Source organism: Diabrotica virgifera, chromosome 7, assembly GCF_917563875.1.
Source record: "Diabrotica virgifera virgifera chromosome 7, PGI_DIABVI_V3a".
NCBI lineage: Eukaryota > Metazoa > Arthropoda > Insecta > Coleoptera > Chrysomelidae > Diabrotica > Diabrotica virgifera.
In genome coordinates, this window is record NC_065449.1 from 207,605,934 (window position 1) to 207,633,302 (window position 27,369).

Below are 27,369 nucleotides of genomic sequence, written 5' to 3' on the forward strand. Positions count from 1 at the left end.
ATCCACTTTTTTTCATCAGAATATCTTTGGGAAACCTGTATCCTGATGTTCTCAATAAACGCAAAGGCACAGCACAACATTGAGGCATTTTATTTTCTCAAATTAAATTCACACAGCGAAACAAATATGCAATATTTACTTAGAAATAGATCGATTTGAATAGTTGACGTGACCCCAAACTATACAAGCGCCACCTACGGTGAGCTTTCCAGATTAACTGCCATTTCCACATACTAACATATTTCTCAAATTGGGCTCTATAGCGCCATTCTTTACTATATTTACGAATATGTGTGCCAAATGTCTCGACAAAATATTCAAAATTAAAGCTGCAATCTTGGAACGGGTTTTACGTCTTGATGACGCGCTGCGTACTCTGCGTAGTCTTTTAATTCAATCCCTCCAGTATTAATAGAGTGACTAATTTTCTGAACTATTTCCATACTTATTAAACTATCTGTTCCTCCTTATTCGCGTCTTTTATGCCCCTGGCAAAAAATTTTTATGATTCAACTATAGGGTCAAAGAAATAAATAGTCAATTAACTTCCTTCATAATAACGTTTATTCAATTATTTTGACACATTTACTGCATTTAAAAGAAATATTTTACAAAAATATAGTACTTATAATAACGATTTTTATAAGTTCAATAATTTGCATTATCAAAATATTATAATGACTTTATTAATACAAATCTCAGTCCATAAATACTTAATGAGTAGACACGAATTTTCGTTATAATACAAAATTATAATAAATACCACTAACAATATACATACATTTATTTTAATAAATTCGGAATACTTTTGACATTTAATAAATACAGAGTGGCACAAGTTTCCTAGCTTTTGAGGTTGCCGTATCATTTTGATATTTGGACATGTATCTTCATAGTTAACAGCAATCATTCTGCAATAGGGTGCTAAACACATATTTTTAAAAGGAACACCCTACGAAGTGGACAGATCATATCAAAACCATTCAATAATAAATATTTTAAAACATACATGATATTTCTGAAGATACACGAAATAATATATCAAAATGAGATCTACTTTCATGGCACAAGTAAAATCCGCTTGACTGATTTTTTTATTATACTGAATGGTACTATAAAAATTATAAAATATTTTATTTTTATAACCATCAAACCAAGCAACTTGTCTAATCACCAAAAACATCCATAATACATTAATGCCGCAACTTTGTGCCACACTGTAGATTATAAAAAGAGCTGTGGCGAAAAAATTTTCAATGCTAGAAGAACTGAATTTGCAAAATTTGCTCTTGTTATAGAAACATGGTCACACACTTAAATAATAGTCACACTATTCGTTAAATATGTTCAAGTCACGTCAAGTACAGATTCTAATAATTTTGAAGATGGTTCAATACCTAAAAAGTTGTTCTGAAGCTATTTTCTTATGTCATTTGTTGTTAATAATTACTATCTTTCATGGAAATTACCCATAATTTGAGTTGAAAATAGATCTACCTTCGTTTCGATTTTCATTTTGGAAATTTTATAACAGTTTCTGAAGTGGAAGTCGAAACGTCAAAATAAACGCATTTTTAACTCAAATTGTGCTCAATTCTCATTAAATACAGTAAATAAAGGCCGATTTATCTTACAACGGGACGTGGATGGCACGGGGCGTAGAACAATAGACAGCGCACGTCCCTGTTGTCGCTCCGTCCCGTTGTAACATAAACTAGCCAATGCTTTTCATATTAAACGATTCTTCAACGTGCCTCGTAAGGCAGCCGTATCGTCCACGTCCCGTCGTAAGATAAATCAGCCTTAACTATATGTATAAACTGAGCATAAACAAATCAAAAGACGTGAAGACTGTTGCCTTTCAAAAACAGATACAACTTGGTTATCAATAATAATATTAGAGGAAAAATAGAGTTGTCTCTCGGTCGTGTTAGTCAGTTTTTTTGAATTTATTGTATAATAGTAAAGTTCAATCAAGAGATATATCGCTCGTCCAAAATAATCCAGAATTGTGCAATGCTAACTAATTTTTATCTTATTTGGTATTTAAAAGAACACATTTTGATACTGTTTTTAAATATACTAATATACACTTGCATAATTACACGCTTGTGTATTAAGTGCTAGAATTTAAATGGGTGATATATCTCAACCTGGGAAGCACCTAGGAAAGCTTCATCGCACATTTTAAAGTTATTTCCTTCTTCTACTGATCTAATAATACTAAAAAGAAAATCAAATACTCAGTTCAAACTAGAAATGAAAAACATTAAATAACATATCAAATACAATAATTTTTTTAATTTTTCATTATGAACGAAGAAATTATACAGGGTGTCCCGAAAAGATTGGTCATAAATCATACCACAGATTCTGGGGTCAAAAATAGGTTGATTGAACCTCACTTACCTATATACAATAGTGCACACAAAAAAAGTTACAACCCTTTGAAGTTACAAAATGAAAATCGATGATTTTTCATATATCGAAAACTCTTGTGAGATTTTTTATTGAAAATGCACATGTAGCATTCTTATGGCAGCAACATCTTTAAAAAAAATTAAAGTGAAATTTGTGCACCCCATAAAACTTTTATGGGGGTTTTGTTCCGTTAAACCCCCCCCCCCCACACTTTTGTGTACATTCCAATTAAATTATTATTGTGGCACCATTAGTTAAACACAGTGTTTTTAAAACTTTTTTGCCTCTTAGTACTTTTTCGATAAGCCAGTGTTTATCGAGATATTTTGAATATTTGTCGAATCCACACATATTTGTATATGGTTAAGTACGATTATAGAGACCTGTTATAATCTGAAAATTTATTTATAATGTACATTTTTGGGTATATTTTGAAAAAGAAGCCACATCTCGATAAAAGGTGACTTATCAAAAAAAGACTAAGAGGCAAGAAAGTTTTAAAAACACTGTGTTTAACTAATGGTACCACAATAATAATTTAATTGGAACTAGTTTAATTGTTTAAAGGAATAAAAGCCCCATAAAATTTATATGTAAATATATTAAAAAAGAACCCGTATCTCTATAAAAACTCGCTTATAGAAAAAATACTAAGAGGCAAAAAAGTTTTAAAAACGTTGTGTTTAACTAATTGTACCACAATAATGAATTAATTGGAACGTACACAAAAGTTAGGGAGGATTTAAGGGAACAAAACCCCCATAAAATTTTTATGGGGTGGACAAATCTCACTATAATTTTGTTTTACGATGCTCCTCCTATGAGAATGATGCATGTCCATTTTCAATAAAAAATCTGATAGTTTTCGATATATTGAAAAAAATAGATTTTCATTTTGTAACTTCAAAGGGCTGTAACTTTTTTTATGTGCACATTTGTACTAAGGTAAGTTAGGTTCATTCGAACTATTCTTGGTCTCAAAATAATATGTACTTTAATTTATGACCTGGGGCTGTAACTATGGGCACATTTGTACTAAGGTAAGTTAGGTTCAATCGAACTATTTTTGACTCCAGAATGTCTGGTATAATTTATGTCCAATCTTTTCGGGACACACTGTATATATTGTATCGCATTCATGATCCGTTGTATGAGCCATTCTTCGGTATTCCAGAAAACTTAATTTACTAAAAAGGAGCACAATTTATAAAAGAACAGAAAAGTGATCAGTTTTGGATATTTTTTGAGTTTTCATAACTGTCTTCGATTTTTCATAATCTGGCTTTTAATTTAGAAAGGACTGATAATTAACATTTGGAAACAATGTGACAAAGCAGTGAATAATGACTCATTAGTAAATTGTCTGTTTTCGATAAATTATTTATATAAGTTGTTATAATGCAACAACAAGGTTAGCAAAAATCACGTTTACATAAATATCGAATGCCGTGAGAATACTCTATTATACAAATAAATATTCTCATTATTGATACAATGTAATTGTTGCGAAAAATTCGAAGTACGCAAGAGAAAAAATTGTCGCGAATATTGATGTTCTGAACAGTTATAATATAATACCTGATATTTCTAAGAAGTTGTTTTTCCATGTATTAATTAAAAAAATATGGTTTTTTATTGCCAGCTGTGTTGATAAAATACAGAGATACAAATAATAACTTTCGACATATTCGGGAAGCAGTCAAAACCAGTTTCTTTTCCTGGTAAAATAATTACCCGCCTGCCATAATAGATAAACATTGCTGCCAATTTACATAAAATATACAAGTAAGTAATTAAAACATTTTTGAATATTTATGTATCCGTTTTTGTGAGGGAAATCCATCTGGTATATTAACAGACTTATAGAACATGTAACATTTGTAAGACAATGTTCATTTCTATTCTGTTTTGCTACATATAGCAAATTAAGGTTAACAGAAGGCGCCAATGTAAACTTTTACAAAAGTTTATGGGCAGAAATGACTAAATGTGAAGCAGTATAGAAGTACATAGGCATTGTGTTCTTTTCCTTTAATAAATAGAGAGAATACTACAAATTTATCTTCTCTCTATATATTTCGGATCCCTTCGAGACCTTGTTATAGTTGTTATTAACCTTTATGCTTAGTCAATTACACTGAAAGCCCCAAAAATATTTTTGGAACAGACCTCGTATGCATAAATATAACCTGCAATATTATTAATAGCACAGTTAAAATATGTAATTGTATAATTTGCTATTACATCAACACATTTTATAGAATTGAACACATTTATCTAGTTAACTAATCTTATAGTACACCGACAAGATCTATACTTTCAAGAAAATTTTACGCCACAACTCTTAAATGTCTCAAAAAACATGAATATGTTCAACACGTACCGTATAAGTAATCTTAGCAGCATAACTTTAAATAAAACAAATATAAGGTAAAAAGAAAATATTAAATAGGAATAAATATATACAGATACACATTCTAATTGTCTAATTTGCATATGAACAGTTTTGTACGTTTTCATAATTCTAAGATCTGCATTATTGTTACAAAATAGGTTTTGTCACGTTTTTTCCCAATATCAATAGTCTTATATTTTCCAAAGGTTAGAGGTCTTTCTAGACAAACTATACTTCAAGATAATGGTAAGTTGAGTTCCTTTAGAACAATTTCCATTCTTTTGTGTATAGGATAAAGAATTTTTCAAATACAACATTTACATTATAACACAGTCTAAAGATAAAGTAAAAAAATATATTGAAAACTACAACAGACTCTACAAGTATTACATCTACTATTTCCATAACTTCTTTAGGGCAGAAATGCTATATTCAATGTATTCACAAGTATTAATTACAAAGCTATTTCATTCCTGTATATTATGCCTATCAAAACAGTAAGAAATGGCGCATTCAGTACGATATTATCAGAAAACTTATCTTTACGATTCATAAGATCTTTTGACCAATTGATGTTGATATACATCATAATTACCATCATAAATAACAAAATTATTATATATAACACTTTAAAAATATTAGTAACTTGATTGATTTTATTTAAATATCAAGTTAATAGTATAGAAATTATTGTAAGGATTCAAGCACCTTTAATTTTAAGTTAGAAGATAGTCAAAATAGTTTACTATATTGTTCATATATTCTTCGCTACACTCGAGTTACTGAACTTGATCTTAATATTCTCTTCTCTTGTTATCTAATATTGATTATATTATATTTTCTATGGATTTTTATACTGGCCTTATCTATATTACATTTATTTATATAAAAAAATACAAAATTTTATTATATACATAATATTATTTGAGTATAGGTAAACCCAATCTTCCGATTCAAAATAACGAAATATAGCTGGTAAAGAAGAGTCAAAGATAGTCCTGAGATTTATTATCCTGCAGTTTCAATTTCAGGCAATGTCTTCATAATAAAAGTCTATGATTTGTCCAATACATTTTATCTGGTAACACTTCAAACTGTTTTGATGTTTGGTAATCTTTGTTACTACAATAATTCATTTTAAACTCTATAGCGTCCATATTACCTTACTCTTATGGTGTACAAATAGCCACTAAGGTAGATCAGGTCTCATACATATCTTGCAAAGTGTGTATAATTCATAGCTAGAAAAACCAAATCTTTTTTTATAACCGTAAGAAAAGATATATTTCTTTTTAATTGTGGTGTTGTTTTCAAAGAAAAGTAAAAAGTTGAAATGTAAGGTTTAAAGCTATAAAAAAAAACAGAACCGTACCTAATCTTTTTTATTATTTAAACTTTAAACAAATCAGAAACTCTGAGGTAACTTCATAAAACGTACAAAACTGTTGGCTACAACCTATCGATATTTTCACAATAAAAGCTACCAGTTCACACAACGTATTCTCCTATAGATTCTTGAGAATTATTACGCAGTCTTGTATCGGGTCCTGTGGTCCTCTTTTCGGAACCCGTTCTTTTGGGAGGGAGTTTGAGACGTAGTAAGTACCATACTTTTTCTTCGTCGCGCCTGTCCCACACAATTACTCCCAATGATCTGCAAAAAGAAAACAAATTAAATATAAAGTTCAAACTAGACTAATTCAAAAGGCTAAGTATTCAATCTAACAGCACATAAAATAACATTAAAAATATTAATCTAAGTACATCCCACCAGACTGAAAACAATGGGATCCTTCTCTGGTTACACCTTCGAGGCTTCTAAAATTTGCAAGCCATACGGATGCTGAGACTAAAGAAGATGAGGGAATTTTACAATTTATAATTCACGTCCCATCTGCTCAGCGCGGTAAAGTTCCAACGAGAATGGTTCCCTTCGTAATCCAATCAGAGTAAACATGTAAATCAAAAATGAATAACCATTTTCAATTTCGTTGCAACACGAAACTACAGCCGCATTATATTCTAGTTCAATCAGAGAGTGCAGCAAGCACCTCTACCGGTTTCGAAACTTATTAGTCTCTCATCAGGAGGCAGATATGCTGCTCTCTCTGACCCAACCAGGATAAACCCCGGCGTGCAGTTACGGATTGCAACGAACGAAAAGGCAGGGATGCCCTAGCGGCAACTGCTAGCAAAAGACGAAGTTTTCAATCTAATAACACATGAAATAATACCAAAAATATTACTCTACATCCCACCAGACTGAAAACGATGGGAACCTTCCCTAGTTACACCTCCGAGGCTTCTAAAATTTGCAAACCATAACGGATGCTGAGACTAAAGAAGGTGAGGGAATTTTACAATTTATAATTCACGTCCCATCTGCTCAGCGCGGTAAAATTCCAACTCCAAAAATTCCCTCATCTTCTTTAGAGTCAGCATCCGCTATGGCTTGCAAATTTTAGAAGCCTCGGAGGTGTAACCAGAGAAGGTTCCCATTGTTTTCAATCTGGTGGGATGTAGAGTAATATTTTTAATGTTATTTTATGTGCTATAAGATTGAAAACTTTTGCTAGCAGTTACCGCTAGGGCATCCCTGCCATTTCGTTCGTTGCAATTTGTAACTGTACGCCGGGGTTTGTCCTGGTTGGGTCAGAGAGAGCAGCATATGTGCCTCCTGATGAGAGACTAATAAGTTTCGAAACCGGTAGACGTGCTTGCTGCACTCTCTGATTGAACTAGAATATAGTGCGGCTGTAGTTTCGTGTTGCAACTGGTTATTCATTTTAGACTAATTCAATTCTTACAAAATTAAAAAATCGACTATACAATCCTTCAAATGCTGAAATTTCATAATACGTAGAGATAATATCGTTCTGTAGCTATTGTAGGATTTTAATAGTATTTACTATCTTAAATGCGAATCAACAATAATTTTAAGATGTCTTTTATCATGTTACGAGCGCCTGCGCAGCCTCCATGTTGGAACAATAGTTTCGTACTGTTTTGACCAACAACAGGGCTTTTCATTCACAGTCATTTGTTTCGGTGCTTCTGTCATGTGTCGTATAATTCGTGTATATTAATATTATACACAGATTATACAACATGACAGAAGCTCGAAACAAATGACAATCGTTGAAAAGTCCTATTGACTGCGTTCACCAGATCCAAACACATTCACAACTGTTTGCGCTTTAATTCTCAAACTTGTTGACAGCGAGCTGAACGGTTGGTTGTTTAGGTTAAAATTTGATTTGCTTGTTTGGTTTGAACCTAACCTAAAATAAATTTTCTCAATAAAATACGTTTTTGAAATTGTTTTTTTATTATAAGAAAATGGATAAATTAGATAATAACGTAGCTGAATGTCTTCAGTAGCCGTTATTTTATATATAAAACCATTATAAATATATATTCTATAATATGTATATACAATTTAAATCACCGCCATATTTTTTCAATAGTCAACACGTTTGCAAAGTTCAGCGTGAATATTTTATGCTTGCAAAAATGGCGATCGCTTTCCAAACACATTTGCTGTCAAGCGGAAACTGATTGCCAACGTTTGCATCGGGTGAACGCGATCATTGATAGTCAGCAATATTTTTCCATACCAGTATGGAATACCAGTATTACAGTGAACAATGTAGTGTCTGGGGACTCAAGAGACTGAGACTCCGGAAGCCCTGAAGATGACGTCAGAGAGGATGTCGAAAGCTCGGCCATGTGAATATCGAAGTTCCACAATAAAAAAAAACGAAAATGATATGCATAGTACAATCAACACATATAATTGCAGAACACTGAGATATAAGAATATTAATAGATATATAAATTATAAGTTACATGAGAGATGCCAGAAAGCAATACAACGATAAAGAAATTATGATCAGGCAATACATAAATGTAAACGATTCTCTCAATCTAGAAAGAAAAAGAAGATGAAATACTTTTTACACATTATACAAAGCAAACACAAAGATTTAGAAGTATCTTAACAAAATTATGGGAAATCCAGAATCTAAAAAAATGGTGGTTATGTTATGAGAAACAAAAAAGAACTTTCACAGCAATTATATAAATAATTAGTTCCTAGATACACAGTCTAATTGACAATGAAAATTATTTCTGATGTTTAATGTGGTTTTATTTCCCAATACACTGGAACAATAATTAGGAAATGCCACAATTAATTAATGATATAAAAAAAAAACAATTACTGTGTAGAGTCATATAAGAATGATATATTTTTAGAAATCAAAATTAGAATAAGGTATTTTCCCAATATTTCTAGCAAGAATTAGTATTTGTTAACGACATCCACAATGAAATTACAAAAAATATTTTCTATTTATAAGAAGGAGTAATTATTTTTACAGTTTTATATAATTGTAGAAAAATCAGTAGAAACAAATATTGAATCGTTGTGGAAATACCCTTGAAAATATTCGTTTTTTTTAATTAAATTATTAATATTATTATATTACAACGAGAAGAAGCATTCTAAAAAATGCGAAGAAAAATTAAGACCGCATCGAAAAAACTTCTCTGTATATTGTATCATTCAGGTCCAGCGCTCACGACATCGACAGAACTATTTTAAAAAATTTCTTCTTGATGTGCTTATCCGTGGCGAATGTTGGTGATGATCATGGCAATCTTTATCTTATCTGCAGCAGCGTAGAAAAACTGCACAGATGTTGGGTTGAACCACATTCTAAGGTTCTTCAACCAAGATGTTCTTCATCTTGGACCTCGCTTTCCAAATATGTTTCCTTGCAGGATGGCTTGTGTAGGAGAGCATATCTGGATTCATTTCGCCTAATGTGTCCGAACTTTCGAGATTTGATGGTGGTTAATACCTCTTGTTTTTTTTAGATTCTTCTGAGGACCTCCTTATTTATGACTCTGTCAGTCCACGGAATTTTAAGTATTCTCTGATATGGCCACATCTACTTCCAATTTTTCTGCACATATCTTCTTTCAATTCGCGAAATAACACCGTAAAAAAGGTCATTCTGACGTTTATACCAAGAGAGGGGTTGTGGCTCTTGAACGAGGCCTCCATCTGGTTGAAGGTGGATCTAGTTTTTTCGATGCGTGCTCTTCTCTTGGTTGTTGGTATATTCTTCATTTATTATGGTGCCGAGATAGTTGGAATGTATAACTCTTTTTGCAGGAGTTTGGCTAACGTAGAGTTGACCTATTTCTTGCTAATTATCATAAGCTTTGTCTTCTTTATGTTTATATTGAGTCCATATTGTTGACTGTAATGTAAGTGATTTTGTTCATAACGACTTGCAGGTCTTCTAAAGTTGTCGGAAAAAACTATGATGTCATCTGCATATCTGATGTTGTTTAGCCGGTACCGGTACTTTTACGCTGCCGAGATACAGTACTGCCTACAAAATAGTTGCGAGCGCAATCGGTTTTAGACCGTAGTTCTAAAACCGTTGCGCCATGGGAACTGGACCCAAGTGTACCCATACATATATACGGGACCTATGGTTTAATGTTGAGTCCGAACGACTAAAAAGCAACAAAAAAACGTGACCTCAAGGAGTGGGGAACTCGCCCTGTTTACTGACTTGCAGTTGATTTGACTGTGACATGAAGTTAACTTGACGCTAACTTAATGTTGATCAACATCACCTTAGCGTAAAGTTAGGATCAAGTCAGTGTCATGTCAGCAAACAAGTAACGCTCCTTAGGACTTGAGGCCACGCCTTTTTGTTACTTTTTGTCACCAAGAGCCGCATATCTGCATATGAAAAAACCGTTGTATTAAAAAACTAAAAGAAGAAATAAGAAACTAAGGAGTAGGTATGTTACCACTCACCTTATGACGGCGCTCAACGTTTCCCCTTCGGCATTCTTAATTTCAGGCTCGGTTTTCGGAAGCTCCTTCAAAGAAATGAAAATTACATTGGGTCCAAAACCTTTTAATTGTTTCAGTGCTAATAAGAGTCTACTAGGATCCCAAGATCCTTCCAGCATGGCAGGCGATATCACAACAATTACCCTTCTGTATTTTTCTCCTTCCGACAAGTCTTTGTACCCTAAAAGTATACAATACGAAATTTACTTAAAAAAATCAGAAAATACTTAAATACTATTGTTTGTTTTTTAACCAAGAGGAGTGATTCAAGTTTACCGCGCTTGTTTGTAATTGGTCCAACCGCAGGCAACTTTACTCCACTGTTATAAAATTTTGACACTAATGACATTTATCAAATTTTGACACTAGTGACATTTCATAGGTTAATTAAGTTATATCGGCGATTTTTGTGTTTTCTGTGATATTCCTTTAATTTTTAGATTGATAGTCTGCTTTTATATAAAAAGCAGTTGTTTTTGGAACTCTTTAGAGACGTATTAATTTTATAATATTTATGGATTACCGTTGAGGGTCGACTAGATCAACCAAAAAAGAAGATGTATTTGGTTATTATTCTAGTGACTTTCTTGGGTGTGAATCTGCCGTTTTAGTTTACTCCTCCTGTCCTCATGTCACTCTAGCGCGATACAGTTTTGTTATTACAAAACTCTTAATTTTCAATTGAAAGTACTGATAATTAATTACAAAAGACTGTCGATTTCTTGTCCAAAGGCTATAGTGGGATAAGATGGTCAAAAATGCCCCCGCACCGATTAGCCCCGCTACTTATGTTTTCGATAAAGGATATAATTTCATTTAAGACATTCATTTAAGATTTAAGATGTTAGATTCAATAAGATTTTTTTCAGATTTTTGTAATGAAAAATGAGCCCAGGAAAATTTTATGAAATTTTCAAAAAATTTTTAGGGTGATAATATGATTTGGCCAACTTTTAAATAGTATTTTATTGTGTACTTTTTGCCGTTCTTTTGAATGGCAGAGGCAGAATTTTTAATATCTGAGCGGAAAGAACGAAAAAATCGAAAAAACCGTTTTTGGCTGTCACGAGATGCATCTCGGGACAATCAATTTTAGGATCAACAACAACTACAACAACTGAAAAAAAACTAAGTGTGAATTTTGTCATAAAATTGGGTATGTGGGGTTATAATAATATTTGGAACAACTTTTCCACATAACTTTTTTCGATATCTCTAACGCGAAGCAAATCGAATCGCATATCGAAAATTCACCCTGTTTATGGATTCGCAGTTGGCCGCGTTTAAAATTTAAAGTTCAGTTGACTATTTTAAAAATTGTGAACCATCAACCACTATGACTGCAAAATTTCAAATCTGTATATATTTTGATAGCCGAAACATAGGGGTGTCTTCATTTTAAATGTGACACACTGTATCTTATCCATTCGATAATTTATTGCAACTAATATAGTCGTATATTTTACAGATTTAAAATATACAATGAAAATACTGACTAATTCACTAATTTTATCATAAAAAGTTCAAATTGATTGCATTGAAATATTGAACCAATGAATGCGTATTAATATAATATTATAATTATTATAATATAATAGAGTGAGTTTTATGTATAGAAACCCTGAAGTATCTCGGAAACGACTTGCACGTTTTTTATAGGTTTTGGTGGGTAGGGGTTTTTTAATGCAGCCGATATTACAGTGATAATTAGATTGTTGTCAGATTTTCCGTTTTCCTGGATATCTAATGAACTTGCTTATTTCAAATGGAACACCCTGTATATTTTTTGCGTTTCGAAGTCCTTAAGATATACGGATTATTTTGTACGTTATATTTCCTACACCTAAATGCCATAGTTTCGAAGTTAAACCCTGAAGTATCTCGGAAACGACTTGCACGTTTTTTATAGGTTTTGGTGGGTAGGGGTTTTTTAATGCAGCCGATATTACAGTGATAATTACATTGTTGTCAGATTTTCCGTTTTCCTGGATATCTAATGAACTTGCTTATTTCAAATTGAACACCCTGTATATTTTTTGCGTTTCGAAGTCCTTAAGATATACTGATTATTTTGTATGTTATATTTCCTACACCTAAATGCCATAGTTTCGAAGTTTTATTACAAAAAAAAATTTAAAGAAATTATAATCAATTTTTTAGGCCCGTGTAGGCATTATTTTACGTTCTTTGGATCATTGGGAACAAAAGAGGTCTTTTGTAATTATTCTCTAAAGTTAATCGTTTTCGAGTTATAAACAATCTAAAACTGAAAAAAATCGATTAATGACGATTTTCAAGGTTCAAAAACAAAAATAAAAAATATTATTTTTGAAACTGCGGTGTACCCAAATTCAAGCTAAACCCTTCTTCCAGGAGCTCGCTATAAAAATTTTTGGCACGTTTATTCTAAAACATTGCTTTTTAATAAATGTTAATAAAGCGCATATGAGAGGACGGGCGATCGGGCTGCATTAACAACTAAAAAACAATATTTTAGAATGAAACAAGCTCAAATTACTTATTGTTAACTGATAAAATAAGGTTTTAGCTTGAATTTCTGTTCTCTGCAGTTTCAAAAATAATATTTTTGATTTGTGTTTTTTAACCTTGAAAATCGTCATTATTAGATTTCTTTTCAGTTTTAAATTATTTATAACTCGAAAACGATTAACTTTAGAGAAAAATTACAAAAGAACTTTTTTTGTTCCCAATGGTGCAAAGAACCTAAAATAATGTCTACCCAGGCCGAAAAAATTGATTTTTATAATTTGTTTAAAATTTTTTTTTAAATAAATGTAGCAATAACTCCGAAATTATGACCTTTAGGTATAGGGAATATAACATGGAAAATAATCAGTATTTCTTAAGGACTTCAAAACGCAAGAAATATACAGGGTGTTTCTTTTGAAATAAGAAAGTTAATTAGATATTCAGAAAAACGGAAGATTTGACAACAATGTAAGTATTACTATAATATCGGCCACATTAGAAAACCCCTACCCACCACAATCTATAAAAATCGTGCAAGCCATTTCGGAGATAATTGAGGGTCTCCATACATAAAACTCACTCTGTATATTATATTATTACACATTAATTGGTTCAATACTCCAATGCAATCAATTTGAACTTTTTATGATAAAATTCGTGAATTAGTCAGTATTTTGATTTTATATTTTTAATCTATAAAAAATACGACTATATTAGTTGCAATAAATTATCAAATTGATAAGATACAGTGTGTCGCATTTAAAATGACAAAATATATACAGTCTGTTTCGGCTATCAAAATATATACAGATTTGAAATTTTGCAGTCATACACGGTGATGGTTCACAATTTTTAAAATAGTCAGCTAAACATTAAATTTTAAACGCGGCCTACTACAAGTACAAACAGGGTGAATTTTCGATATGCGATTCGATTTGCTTCTCGTTAGAGATGTCGAAAAGAGTTATTTGGAAAAGTTGTTCCAAATATTATTATAACCCCACATACCCAATTTTATGACAAAATTCACACTTTTAGTTTTTTTTCAGTTGTTGTAGTCAGGATCCTAAATCCTAAAATTGGTTGTCCCGAGATGCATCTCGTGACAGCCAAAAACGGTTTTTTCGATTTTTTCGTTCTTTCCGCTCAGAGATTAAAAATTCTGCCTCTGCCATTCAAAAGAACGGCAAAAAGTACACAAAAAAATACTATTTAAAAGTTAGCCAAATCATATTATCACCCTAAAAATTTTTTGAAAATTTTATAAAATTTTCCTGGGCTCATTTTTCATTACAAAAATCTGAAAAAAATCAGGTTGTTTTGTATTCAAAAGATACAACCTCTTGAATTTTTTCAGATTTTTTAAAGTAAAATTGCGCTCACAAAAAAATAAAACCTAAAAATTCTTCTTTTTTCGATTTAAAAAGTTTTAGGACCTCTGGGAAGCTAAAAATTTGCATGAGGGCATAATTTTATATCCTTTATCGAAAACATAAGTAGCGGGGCTGATCGGTGCGGGGGCATTTTTGACCATCTTATCCCGCTATAGCCTTTACAGCCTCGTTTCTTTAGTTTAACAACGTAAATGGGTCTATTGAATAAAAAGAAGTATTTGCTTTTACTTACAAGTATTTAAGTATTTACCTAATACTAATTAAATAAAGTCATTTCTTTAATGCTTTATTCAATTACTATTAAGTAAATACTTAAATACGAGGAAGTAAAAGCAAATACTTCTTTTTATTCAATAGACCCATTATGTTAGTTATGGCAGGTTATGTTTCGCGATTGCAAAAGTCATAATTTTAATTTACTTCAATGGTATTATCTTATTCATACTTATAAATCTTTTCATAAGATATAACTTCACAACAACATTTATTTCAAATTAGGTACAGTTAACTTTAAATAAATTATTTGGTGTACTTACACAAACTAATTTCTGGACACAGCTCTTTAGAATCACAAGTGTATTTGTATTTTTCTTCTAAGGTTGGTAACAAAACCCCCAATGCTAATTCAGAGTCCGCTGACGTATAGACTACCAATACATCCTTTTCCTTCCCATCAGAATCCTCCAAAGGACTCAAGGTGTCCTTGAGGCGTACTTGAACCTTCAAACCAAATTTGAGATACAATACCACCACAGCTACGAAAATACACAAAATGGCAGTCATTAAAATGGCCAATTTTGCAATCGGTAGGGGACTGGGGTCTAAATACTCCACTTCTATTTCTGGAAAAGAAGAAAACGTCAATTAAATAATATACAAGAAAAACAAAAAAGATAACATAATTTTAATGAGCAAAAGGCTACATTGAAAGAAATTACCCTTTTTATTATTTAAAGGCAAGCTATATTATTCCATGACCTGCAATTGTTCTTTTATGGTGTTTCGTCTGAGACTTTAAACAGACGTGACAAAGGTTGTAACTATCTTTTGCTCATTGATTAGTAATGAAGTAATTTGAAGGCTCAGGAGACAGGCACGTAGCCAGGAAATGTGCTTGAGAGGGGGTCTAAACAGAACTCATTTTTTTTGTTAGATTAGAATAGCTCAGAATAAATTTTAGATACATTTGAAAAAACTTTTAATATTTTAAAAATTGAAACTTGTTATATTCTTATTTAATTAAAAAATATTTTTAAAATAAAAATATTTCAAAAATGTAAAACTTATATTTTAAAAATTTTTCAAATTACTTTACTAAGTGTTTACTACTTTACTATGATATAACATCTATATGACGACAATTTCACCCTAGTCTTCTTCTTCTTTGAGTGCCTCTCCTATCGGAGATTGGATATCATTAGGGCGATTCTAATTTTATTTACTGCTGTTTTGAACAATTCGTTAGTGGTACAGCCAAACCACTCTCTCAAATTTCTCATCCAGGACATTCTTCTACGGCCTGGATTTCTTCGTCCTTGGATTTTTCCTTGCATTATATTTTGTAGGAATGTGTACTTTTGTCCCCTCATCAGGTGGCCTAAGTATTCAAGTTTTCTCTTTTTTATATTCAGTAGAACTTCTGGCTCGTTATTTATTCTGCGTATTACTTCTTCATTTGTAATTTTATCCACCCAACTTATTCTTAGTATACGGCGGTAGCACCACATCTCAAAGCTTTCAAGATTTTTAATATTCCTCTGTTTAAGAGTCCATGACTCAACACCGTAGAGCAAAGTACTGAATACATAGCATTTTAACATTCTAGTTCGTAGATGAATACTAATATCACGATTAAAAAATAATTTTTTCATTTTTATAAAAGTAGACCTGGCAATTTCAATACGTCTTTTTATCTCGTGATTTTGGTCACCTGTTTCATTGATAAGGGTTCCCAAGTATTTGTATTCGTTTACTTTTTCAAGTTGGGTACCGTTTATTGTGATACTAGTGTCATTTATTGGATTCTTACTGAAGGTCATATATTTGGTTTTTTTGACGTTCATCCTTATGCCGTAGTTATTACGAAATTTTTACGAACACGACACGACCAAATATTGTTTTGTTTGTATGTGCGTATTTGACCGTTGTTTGTCTTGTGTTTATCATTGTGAAAATCAAATTATATTTTATATTTTTGGGAGTGTAGAGTGAAAATGTCTAATGATCTTTAGGACACCCGATTCTGTGTCAGGTATAGGGGTTCTCCGTGTGTCTACCCAATAATTTTTGGTTATTTGATATATTATATCTGGCTTTAACTCAACGTTTCAATGAACGGATCAAAGAGCCAATAAACTGAATCTTTTGTTTCCCGTCTTGTTTCTGGGTAGAGTTTTTACACGCTTCATTGTTAAGAACGAAAGGTTCTACACTGGCCGCTCGCTGTGACAGGGATAATCTTTATTACAAAGATGATATTGTATTACAGTTACACCATAACATATATTCAGCTTTTATTGCTGTAAGGAAAGTGTCGTGGGAGTAATAGGCAGACAAATTTTCTAGCAATTTTGCTTTTTCTGTAGAGGCAAATACAGATACAGTAAAACCTGCCATATCCGGATCAATGTGGCGACAGACCGATCCGGATATGAAAAAATCCGGATATCAAGACCACTTCTGTGACCACTTCTTTTATAGTCTCTGAAGCGTTTTCTCCTTCATACATTCCAGTAATCAACGCCGTCAATAACTTTCGTCGATAGACACGTTTTATAGATTCTATAATATATTATTTCGCCATCATTTTTAGTTATTTTAGGTCGGGATGAGAGGGTGCGTTGTCCAACAGCAGGACTGCCGTTCTCGGTAGATCCGGACGGCAGAACCGTCCGGATAAGGGGAGGTCCGGATATGGCAGGTTGTACTGTAATAGAATTTGAAATGCTGATAGAATATGAAGTAAAAGACAGACGTACTTTCAATCATTTATTGTAACCGTCTCACACCACTTATCTCACCACCCTCAAGAATTTCCATACAGTTGTTAACTTTCACAACAGTCTTCGTCCATTCCACCATATCCCATTAGCATAATTTGAGCAAGATATCATGTTATTGAATATTCAGGGAGTAGCCCCTTGTAGCGGAATCATTTAGTGACTTGTAACCGTTGACCTGAAGATGCTTTGCATACTGTACAGAGCGAAACCGGTCGTCGGAAGTTACAATAAATGATTGAGAGTACGTTTGTTTTTTACTTCATTCAAAATGAACGCTCACATGCAACCAATTCAAGAGCTGATAGAATACTTTCCTTTTTGGTAAATCTAATTTTTAAATTGGATATAAGTTGATCGTAGGTACACTGAATAAAAACAGAAATAATTCTATTTAGTAAAAAATAATAACAATAATTGCATTCACTTTTTCAAATATAATAATAATAACTTAAGGATAATCTTGCTTCCTTGAATCCAAAGCCGAGGCAGTTTTGGGAGGGGTCCGGACTCCATGGACCCCTCCTTTGGCTACGAGCTGTCAGGAGACTGAGTTCCTTAATTGTGAATGGTTTCTGCTGAAAACTTACTTTCGAAGGAAGTTCCTGTCGAAGACTTTCGACTCTTTGAAGGAGGTCGAAAGCTCGGCATAACAAAATTCGACTCGGTACAACTCAGAAACTGATTAAGTTTAATATTAATTTTTCAAATAACGTTTAATCTTAACAATTAGATTGTACTAACCACGAAAGCCTATTCCTATAAATACATCCTAAAAAAATTACATTTTAGTTAAAAAACTTACCTCGTTCAATAACTTTGATGTATTTTTTAATGGTGATTCCAGGTTTGGTGATTACGCATTCGTATTCTCCGAAATCTTCAGATTGTATCGAATCTATTATCATATAAGCTCCCAGGGTTTGGCCATCTTCTCTGAAAATCAAAATAAATAGTGTTAAAAACAAATGATAATTAGAAAAGGTAATAAAGTATTGTTTTCTCTCTTTATCTAATTGCATTACAGTCAGGCCCGGCCCCAGGGGTGGGCGAACTGGGCGGCTGCCCAGGGCGGAAAATTTAGGGCGGCAAATTTTAGAGTGGGTAGAACGAACAATTAGACTAGAATCGGGCAAAACCATAGACGAAGAAACACATAAGGTTCTAAATTCAGACACTCGTCATTGGAAAAATGTAATAAAACGACTTAAACTATTAATACCGTTCTTAGCACGAGAATGTGTTCCATTTAGGGGCGATTGTGATAAACTGTTTCATCACAACAATGCTAATTTTTTAAAGCTTGAGATCTTTGGAAAAACTGATTGTTTTACAAGAGCAGATTAGGAGAACAACGAATGGTAGTAACAAGCAGCATTACTACTTGGGAAAACGTATTCAAAACGAAATTATTCTCCATGACCAAATCAAAAATAAAATTTTAAACTTTTTGAAATCAGAACAGTAGTATAGCATAATTTTAGATTGTACACCTGATATTTGTGGGGTGGAAGAGATGACTATTATTGTTGTACGTTTTGTCAATTTAGGTTTCTGTTCACAAAATGTTAAAATTGCAGAACATTTTCTTGCATTTGTGCCTGTACTGGAAACCACTGGCTTGGGATTACAGAAATTATTTTGCAAAAACTGAATGAACTGGGAATACCTCTGGAAGATATGGGAGGGTATGATATTGGGGCAAACATGAAAGGGAATAACTTAGGTGTTCAAAACAGAATTTTGAAAATGAATCTTAGATCATTTTTTATCCCATGTTCTAGCCATTCACTGAAGCCTCACAGTTTGCAGTTTCTTTATTCATCTTAATGACAAAAATCGACAACTTCTTGCAGCATCTATTCATCAATGGGCTGTACTGCAAAATCATATTTCTAGCCTAACATTGAAACCTTTGTGGTTCAAACTACGAAAGGTGAAACAAACTACGAAACTAAATGGGAAAGTAGAATTGATGCAATTACTCCCATCAGATACCAAATTAAAGAAATCTACGATGATCTTGTAGAAATCACTCTCAAAAAAACAACGATAAAATGGTTGCTCATCAGGCAAGCTCTATGGCAAATCAAATTCGTGATTTTACTTTTCTTTGCTCTTCGGTAATATAATATGGCATCTCATGGGTCTGCCAAGGGGGCCGGGGGTTGCCGATCTTGCCCAGGGCGGCAAAATCCCTAGGACCGGGCCTGAGTACAGTACATTGTAGTTGAAATATTCTATGATAATATGTCAACTTGTTTTCAATGGGAAATAAGCCACAATTTTACCAAAAAAATGATTTTATTAACGTTTCGACGCCCGAGTCGGGTGTCGTTATCAATAAACATGTCAACTTGATTTCAAAATAATAGAATGACGAGAGAAGATAGAAGGGAGTAGGTTAAAAAAGTTTGTAAGTCTCGTGTGGCCCATGAAACATTTGAAGAAATAGTAATTAGGAAAGCCTACTCCACATAGGTAGGGATAAACGCAGGAAGAATAATGAATGATGTAAAAGTTGGACGAGAAGCAGAGAGGACCAGACCATTATTAATTATAGTTCTAGTTTTTCGTTATCAACAATTAACAAAGCATTTCCTTTGTCACTCGAATTTACTTTAGACTTTAGTGACATTACACGATAATAGAAACAAAACTTTCCTCCATCCTATGGCGCTACAGCCGAATTCGAGTCCTCTACTCCCTCAACAAACTTCTCCATTAATTACAGTCTGTAGTTCTGTAGCTATTCTATTCCACGATCGACTGCCAAGGAGATTTCTTGCGTCTTCATCCACATCATCCTCCCATGGCTCTCTTGGTCTTCTAATAGGTCTCCTCCCATGCATTTTTGCATTCAAGAGTTTTTTTTCGAAGCCTGTTTTCTTCCATCCTAAATACATGAGAGGCCCATTGAAGACACTGTAGGCGGACATACTGAGATGAATGTTGTTTATATTATATATTTCATAATAGACGCTATGAGATGCAAAGTGGCCTAACCCACAACCCACAATTTTACCAAAACGCTTTTATTACATTAAAGTTATCCCTTTATAGTCCAGGAAGCAAAGCTTTTCACCTCGCAATTTTTACAGAATGGATCAATTTGCTTGAAAATCTAAGAATAAGTAATGGATAGTTCATGGATCAAAATCTATGTGATGCCGACAGGCACTTTTACCATAGGGGTGGTTGCCACCCCATCTCGGTGGTGGAAATTTTTTATTATATTTGGACCGCAAAAGTTAATAAAAACATTCATTCTAAGCAAAAAATGTTCTATACAATTTTTGATAAAATTAATAGTTTTTGATTTATTCACTATTGAAAGTGTTAGTTTTATATCTAAAAAATCAATGTTTTTCGATGGTCATTTACGATTCAATTCAACTCAATTTTTGCCGTAGAACAAATTTAATCAAACTAAGTTCTTGGGAAATAAAATAACCTACAATTTCATATTTAAACATTTTTTCGTATCTCTGATGCTAATCTTTCTATTCTGAAGAAAATGGCATTTTTTACCAAATTGCAAACATTCGTTAACCGCTTTAAACTTCAGTTTTTTAAAAACTAATAATTCTAAGCCTATATTAATACATAAATAAAGAAGAATAAATAAGGCCAATGACTAAAAATGCCGCTAACTTACATTATTATGCTTCCAATTGGATTTCTCCTTTTTTTTTCAAAAAAATATATTGATTTTTTAACAGTAACTTTTTTATTTTTTATCTTAGAAAGCTCTTTAAAAAAGAATTTTGTAAGTTTTTACAAGATCTATAAGGCTATTAATATTAAATCTTTTTAAAATTCTCAGTCACAAAAAGAGGTGGCATTGAAAGGGTTGGTAAAGGTGGTTTTTGCATGATATTACAAGTTTTAATTGTCAATAAGTCACTCAATTTTTGCCATAAAAGAAATTTTTGCAAACCAATTTCTTGGGAATTAAATAAGCTACAATTTAAATATTTAAATATTTTTTTCTACGAACGTGCAAAAATGTCTACTTTCGCGCATGCATTTTAGTTTAGAAAGTTTCACTTTTCCGCACGCGGTTTTTACTTTTCCGCACGCGTGTTAATTTAGATATGTTAATATGGCCTTAAAGTAATTATAATACATGCAATAACCTAATATTTAGATATTATTTACTAATTTATTTCAAATATATCTTATTGTGTTCCTGTTTTAATGAAATTAACGCGACAATTCGACGAAATAAAATTATTTTGACATAATATTCGAAAGTCAAATCGGTAGACAACAACAGTTTTGAATCATCGTCATGGAAACCAAGATCGTCGTCATGCTAACTAATTATATTGAAAGTTTGGTTTTGACAACCTTGTCAAAGAATTAATTTGTGTATGTATTTTCACTAGTAATACCACTAGAGGTCAAATTATTTCCGGAAATTTTTTTGAGATCATGAATATTTTGAAAATTTCCCGAGTCGCAGACGAGGGAAATTTTCTAAAAATATTCATGATCAAAAAAAAAATTTCCGGATATTAATTTGACTTCGCGTGGTATTCGGTAAGAAAATTCCACACCAAATTTGCATTTGAAAATCCAAAGCTGCATGAACAGATTAATAGCGCGCCATAGCTTTGTCAGCAATTATTTAGGCTTTCAAATTCGTAATTTCTACTCATTGTAGTTGCATGGGAATACCATTTCAAGATAGAAAATAGTATATTCTTCAATTTTACATAAGTTTTGAGTAACTACAAGTGATAGAAAATGAATCAAAACTAAATTATGTAAACAAATAAAAACCAGTCTGTCAAAAATGTTCTGTTATTGTAAACGTCAAAAAATTTCCACTATAATTCGCTGTTGGGTACCCCACGAGCAAAAAATTTCCGATAAAATACCTCCGTTGCCATGGTGATCTGTCAAAATAACGTATTTTGATTGGTTCAAAATTACAGGTGTGGAATTTTCATATTAATTAAATTAATTGATTAAGATTTGGTAATTTTTTAAAGACTCTTTTAGAAAAAATATTGTTCCTAACTCTTGCAGGAAGTCTCTTTTCCGCACTCGACTGCTTGCCGAACTCCCGCTTCGCGTCGTTCGGCAAACTGCAGTCGCGTGCGGAAAATAATGACTTTCTGCACTTGTTAGGAAAATAACTATTTCGTATCTCTGATGCTACTCTTTCTATTCTGAAAAAAAGGGCATTTTTACCAAACTACAAAAACTAGTTATTCGCTTTTAACTCCATTTTTTTAAAAACTAATCATTCTAAGCCGATCACTAGAACCTATTAACAATAGATAAATCAAGAAAAACAAATCAGGTCAATGGCAAATTTTAATTAGGGTGGTGATTAGGGGTTGTTTACGGTCACTTTTTGCTGAAAAAAATAGGGACTGACATTCTTTTCATTATAAGTCACTTAATTTTTTTAACTAGAGATTTTTTTATTTCTGGAGATACATATTTTTAAATACTTTAAATTAGTTTCAATAGTTATCCTCGAAAAATGCAAGTTTATCCGTCCTTTGACTTTGAAACTACAATATTTAGCATTTGACGAAGAAGAGCCAACATATAATAAAGTATAGCTCGATTACTATTGGTCTAAAAGAAAATAAAAAAAAAACGGTTTTGTTAATTATTTCAAAAGGTACATTTTTGTTAAGTAAAGTTGTTTTGATAAAACGAAAACTTTTTGAGTTATTAGCAGAAAACTGATTAAAAACATTAATTTTTTCGATATAAAACTAACACTTTTGATAGCGAATAAATCGAAAACTATTAATTTTATCAAAACAATGTATAGAAGGTTTTTTGCTTATAATGAATGTTTTTACCAACTCCTGTGGTCAAAATATAATAAAAATTTCCACCCCCTAGATAGTGTGGCAACCACCCCCATGGTAAAAGCGGCTTTTGGCATGATATAGATTTTGATCCTTGGACTATCCACTACTTATTTTCAAATTTTCAAGTAAATCGATCCATTCTGTAAAAATTGTGAGGTTTTGCCCTATTTTAAGCTTCATTACTTGGACTATTAAGTATTTTTGGATGCAGTAATTGCAAAGTAATTGAAAATTATTATTTTCGTGCCGAAAAGCGGTTTCATTGCGATTGCTATAGCTCTCACGCACTGAGGCTGAAATACATTTGAGTCAATTGCATTCACGAAAAATTTTTAGAGAACTATTCGGCAGCAAATATTTCTTGGGGATTTTTTTGTGGGGATATTTTGTCCAAAAAAATTTGTTGGATTATTTGTCCGGGGATTATTTGTCCGGGGATTTTTTGTCTGGGGATTTTTTGTCTGGGGATTTTTTGTCCAGGGATAATTTGTGGAGATTTTTTGTCCGGGATTATCCGAAATTTTTTTGTATTGTTTCTGAAAGACAAATTACATTTTCCTACTGTTCTTTATATGATGATCCGTCGTTCTTTTGTACTTAATCGATTTCTGACCCCCCGAAGGATCTCTGAATGATTGACCTCTACGTTACTGCTCTAATATTCGCGCTTTTTGTTAAATTTGCTTAAAATGTCTTGCAATAATATTATATTCGAGGTCTCTCTGCTTTGTCATTCTTCAACGAAATACGAGGAATGGTAATTAAAGCACTACACTATTTTTAACTTCCACCATAACCAGATGCAACAATACAGCCCTTCTGAAAACAACTAAGTATAGGTTTCCAACAATTTTAAAACGACTCATGCCTCGCAATGATCTTTAAGCCATGAAACTTACTAAGTACCGGATTGCCACCCAACCAACAGCATTGTCATTCACAAACCATAATTTATACTCGCATTCGTCATGTTTTAGTGTTTTTTAATGCAGTAAAACGGCTTTAGACGACGTACCACATCCACTCGTAGCATTGTCTTTAATTTGCTGCCGTTGAAAAATTGTGCAAAGCCACAGAGCGGAAATAATGGTGTGTGCCGTGTAGACGCACGCACATGCAAACCCATGAACACATTTCGTTGTCATTATTTCTTTCATTCTTCTTTTCTGATATATTTATTTTTATACTTCTAGTAAACGAACTTGTTACCAGAGAACGGCAGTTCTCGCCAGTGACGCGCATCCACACTCCCCTACACGCGACACTATAATATATACACGAAATTTTCGATTTTCTAAATCTGACTGAATTGAAAATTGGGCTAACTCTTATCTTAAAAAGTTCAGGAAAAGACCCACCCATTCATATGTCAACCATCCACTTTGGTCCACGGGTGTGGATTTGGACGGGGTCGAGTTCGCTCCCAATGGTAAGAATTTTACCTGAACTAAAAAAGGTAGAGTCCGAATTGGCTCCCATAGACAAAATTTATTTTACCTAAACATGTCGAAAATATCACCCAGCGTTCACTTCTTTCAAATTTTCTCTTTTTGTTAGAAACAGGTACCTTCCTAGAAATATCTATGGGAAAGGAGGAAGACCTAACCCTTCGGTCCTAACTTAACTTTCGGGTATTAGAGTGTAGAGCGCAAACCGGCCGATTTCAGGTAAGAGCGCAAAAATTTGTGTTAAAATTGCCACATATGCCAATGTTGAACTAAAACAAACTCTAAAAGTATTTGTCTAAAAGTATAATTTTCCTATAAAAAGTCTATATCACTATGTAAATTTCCTAAGCAGTATAAATATTAAACGATTTGGCAACAATGTCTAATGTTTCCGCGATTATATGAGAGCCTACCCGCATTCATGCGGGAGCCAATTCGTACCCTTCTAAAATATACCTGAACGAAGCGGAGCGAACTCGACTTCACCCGTGGATTTTACGGCCCATCCTATTTAGGGTCCGTTTTTCGTTCTCGCCCCCAAAACTCCCAAAAACTTCGAAAATTTAACTCCGACCTTTTCGGCTTCTGATAGTACTGATCATTACCTTTCTAACGCATATCTAATTTTGAAAATCGGTTATACCATTCAAAAGTTACCGAGCTCAGAAATATTACTCAATTTTTATTTAAAAAAGGAAAATGTTTGTGGATATGTATGTATGTATGTTATGTATGTATGTGGAAAAGTTAAACCGATCTGAATTTTTTTCCGTGTTTGAAGAGGGGTCAGGGCCGATTCAGAACCGGTGTAGTTTGTGACTTTTGACCACCCATAAGCCAGCTATAGGACTGGGTAGGTACAAAACGGCATATTTTTTGGGGGTATATATATCTTCGGTTCAAGAAGAGACAGGAGAACCGCAAATACACTAAATCAATAGTGTTGAGTTAAGCTTTCAAATGGCGTCTAAGCCGCCAGGATCAGACATACACACGGCTCAGTATAGCCGAAAAACTGAAAAACTAAACTTTGAAAATTTTGGTTTTTCGACAATTACTCAAAATTTCAACCTACGAGTTGCGCCAATAACTGAGCGTTTGTAGAAGGACTCTAGGCGAATCTAACGGTGTATACCTCATATCCGGGAAAATTCGAATTTTTAAGTTATAGGCTTATAAGTTATAGGCTAAGTATGATCAAATCTATTTCTTATGGGAAAAACGGTTTTTCAAACTCAATAATTCCTGTAATAGTTTCAGTTATCATACTTGACCTTAGATTCATCAGATACTATTTGTCAATACGTTTCAAACTCATGTTTAGTGATCAAAATCGGTTAAGCCGTTTAGAAGTTATTAAGCTACAAAAGTATAATCAAATTAACGATTATTCCCTAAATAGTTTATGTAGTTGTAGTGGTTACGACGCTAAATTTGATCTGGCAACGATCAATCCAAGTTCATTTACCGGCCATCCCAATATTTTTTTTCAATCTATTTCGAATAGAAAGAAAATCTAGTGTACATTCGATGGACACTAGATCATTTTGGAGATAATGCGACAAAGGCGATCATTTATAAAGCTTAGCGTGTAATCGAGAAACATTGCATTTAACTTCATACATTTAATTTATAAATAACTTTGAAAAACTCCTGATACAAGAATAAAAAACCGATAAACGCCGTAAAAATGAGTGGCGCATACAATATTCCAGCTACAAAAGATCTGATATGAATGTTACGTGGCGCGAAAATGTATTTTCATTTTGATGCAAAACAAAATTCTAGTTTTATTTTAAAAGATTTTTGAATATATTGGCTAAATTTGAAGTAAAACGCGCCACAAAAAGTAACTTTGATACAGTTTGAATTTTGAAACTCTTTTGAGGCGCGTTTACTTCAAATTTAGCAAACATTATGGAAAAATCTTTTAAAATAAAACTAGAATTTTGTTTTGCATCAAAATGAAAATACATTTTCGCGCCACGTAATATTCATATCAGATCTTTTATAGCTGGAATATTGTATGCGCCACTCATTTCTACGGCGTTTAGCGGTTTTTTATTCTTGTATTTTATAATAGGCTTTTTCTTTCAATGTGATGTGTGGGTGATTATGTATGATTACCGGTTTAGTCCAGAGAAATAAGATTTTTCTCGTGACACATCCCCCTCCAGGCCAAAACCAAATTTTTTGAGTAGTATGGACATCTGTAATAATAACCTATATGTTTCCTGCAGCCGATTTTGATGATATGCATAGTTATAAACAAATGAAGATAAAAAAACGGTAAATTTTTGCTTTTTTCGTCTATTACCAAAAAGTTGAGCATTTTATACAACTTTGAGCGTAAGAAACTCATTAATCGTATAAAATACATCAATATGGCGTTCGCTGAATATGTCTATCCTTATTGGTTGCTTAGAAAATTGCAAAATAAATCATAAATTTTGAGTTTTTATAAATATTCATAACTTATGTAAAAATTAACTTAGAAC

At 32.7% G+C, this 27,369-nt stretch overlaps 1 protein-coding gene across 1 annotated transcript in view; it reads right to left on the reverse strand.

The window, feature by feature from the left end:
- Window positions 1-546: 546 nt before the first annotated feature.
- Window positions 547-27,369, reverse strand: part of LOC114326249 (interleukin-1 receptor accessory protein-like 1) — a 225,961-nt gene continuing 199,138 nt past the window's right edge. Inside the window, exons 5-8 of the mRNA XM_028274560.2 lie at window positions 18,386-18,516; window positions 15,118-15,423; window positions 10,659-10,878; window positions 547-6,470 (exon numbers count right to left, since the gene is read on the reverse strand). Of these exons, the coding sequence (XP_028130361.2) occupies window positions 6,305-6,470; window positions 10,659-10,878; window positions 15,118-15,423; window positions 18,386-18,516 (823 nt within the window). The 3' untranslated portion in view covers window positions 547-6,304. The remainder of the gene's footprint in view (window positions 6,471-10,658; window positions 10,879-15,117; window positions 15,424-18,385; window positions 18,517-27,369) is intronic.